The sequence below is a fragment of the Chiloscyllium plagiosum genome, chromosome 39, assembly GCF_004010195.1.
Source record: "Chiloscyllium plagiosum isolate BGI_BamShark_2017 chromosome 39, ASM401019v2, whole genome shotgun sequence".
In the NCBI taxonomy this organism is placed as follows: Eukaryota; Metazoa; Chordata; class Chondrichthyes; order Orectolobiformes; family Hemiscylliidae; genus Chiloscyllium; species Chiloscyllium plagiosum.
Window position 1 is genome coordinate 26,259,768 of NC_057748.1, and position 2,037 is coordinate 26,261,804.

Genomic DNA, 2,037 nt, shown 5'->3' on the forward strand with positions numbered 1-2,037 from the left:
CGTGGGGAGAGAGAGGGGGGGAGAACGGGGGGGGGCGCTCGCTCCTGCGGGGAGAGAGAGGGGGGGAGAACGGGGGGACACGCTCCTGCCGGCGGGGGGGGGGGGGGGACTCGCTCCCGCCGGGGTAGAGAGGGGGGAGGAGAACGGGGTCAAAGGTCAGTTTCGGCATCTCCTGAAGCAACAGCTCTTGCGTCTCGGGATGACCGTGATCCACTGCCGCCGCTGGTCCTCCCGGTGAGATGGCGGAAGGGGAGAGGGGAAAGCAAAGTCGGGGCAGGGTCAGAGATTCCTCTGGGCACCTGAGCTGTTCGGACAGCGATGAAGGTTATCTCCGATTGCAAAGCGCTCTTGGTCGATTGCGTCAGTGGGACGAGGAGTGGCGGACGGAGGTAAATTTAGATACATACCAGGTGCTGATCAAAGACAGGACTTTTGCAATTAAAAGTAGAGGGTTGAGTTGTGTTGGAGAACAGAGAGCCCTCGGGGTTCAGGGACGTCACTCTTTGAAGTTGACGTCACAGGGAGACAGGGCGGGTACGAAGGCGCTTGCATCCATCGCTCAGAGCTTTGTGTGTAGGAGCTGGGGGGGGGGGGGAACGTCACGTTTGGGGTTATACAGGACGTTGGTGAGGCTTCGTCTGGAGCAGTGTGTCCAGTTCCGGTCGCACCGTTACAGGAAGGACGTGATTCACCCGGAGAGGGTTCGGGAAGAGATTTACCAGGACATTACTAGGAACAGAGAATGAAGGAGAGGCTGGGACTGTTTTCCCCGGAGCGTCGGAGGCTGAGGGTTGACCTTTATCGAGGTTTATAAAATAGATAAGGTGAACAGCAAAGTTTTTTTTCCCTAAGGGTGGGAGTTTTCAAGACCGGGGTGGGGGAGGGGGCAGATTTTATTTTGAGACAAAGGTGAGGACTGCAGATGCTGGAGATCAGAGTTTAGATCAGAGTGGGGCTGGAAAATCACAGCGGGTCGAGCAGGAAAATCAACATTTCGGTTTTTTAAGGTGAGAGGAGAAAGATTTAAAAACAGCACAAGGGGCAATTTTTTGATTTTTTTTTACACAGAGTGGTGTGTCAGTGGAATGAACCCCCCCAGGAAGCGGTGGATGTGGGTACCATTACAATGTTTGGATAAGTCCGTGAATAAGAAATGGTTGGAGGGATGATGGGCCAAGCACAGGCGGGTGTGGGGCGAGTTCACTTCGGGATCACGGACCGGTTGGACCGAAGGGTCCGTTTTCCGTGCTGTATGGTTCTGACCTGCCCGAGTGCGGGGCTGGCTCTGAGATTGGCAGGGACCTTCTGTTGAGTTTGGGGAGGTGGGGGCGGAGACGGCTGGATGCTCCCACAGACAGCCCGGGAACCCCGAGCCGACCAGAGAGGGTGAGCAACAGGAGCGTTGGGTTGGGTTGGGTTGGGATGCGAACTGGAAGATCGCGCTAACGTAACTCTCTCTCTTTCTCCCCGTTCCCAATCCACCCGCCCCCTCCCCCCCACCCCCTTCTACTCTTACAGGGCTGTGGCGAAGGAGAAGGGGTCATAAGACGGACGAAAGACTCGATGGGCAATGGTTCTCGAATCTCCGCACTGGTCCCGCTCGTGAGATGCAAGCCTTAATATATTTGCGGCGGGTACAGTGGGTTGGCATCATGGTGATTCCCACTCGCTGAGCGGGTGCTGCCTCTTCCCTCACCCGTCTAACAGCTCCACCTGCCTGCCCAGTATCAGGAGGTGGTGGCATTATCAGCACTAGTATGCTTTGTAGTTCAGTGTGCTACCAGACTCCATCCCCTCAAATCACTGACTCAGACTAACGGTAGCCTTGTGCACTCTCTCACCCATTCCACTTTCCTTCTTAATCTCATGGTCTAGCTAGCTCTCTCTCCATCTCTGCTCTCTCTCGCTCTCTCCGTCTCTGACCCCTCTCTGTCTCTGTCTCACTCTCTATCTCTGCCCCCTCTGTCCCTGTCTCTCTCTCTTTCTCTCTCTCTCTCAATCTCTGTCCCTGTCTCTCTCTCAATCTCTGACCCCTCT

At 55.8% G+C, this 2,037-nt stretch overlaps 1 protein-coding gene across 1 annotated transcript in view; it reads left to right on the forward strand.

The window, feature by feature from the left end:
- Positions 1-1,955, forward strand: part of slc35a2 (solute carrier family 35 member 2) — a 13,316-nt gene extending 11,361 nt beyond the window's left edge. The window contains exon 5 of the mRNA XM_043679329.1: positions 1,519-1,955. Coding sequence (XP_043535264.1) covers positions 1,519-1,546 — 28 coding nt within the window. The 3' untranslated portion in view covers positions 1,547-1,955. The remainder of the gene's footprint in view (positions 1-1,518) is intronic.
- The last annotated feature ends 82 nt before the right edge of the window (positions 1,956-2,037 follow it).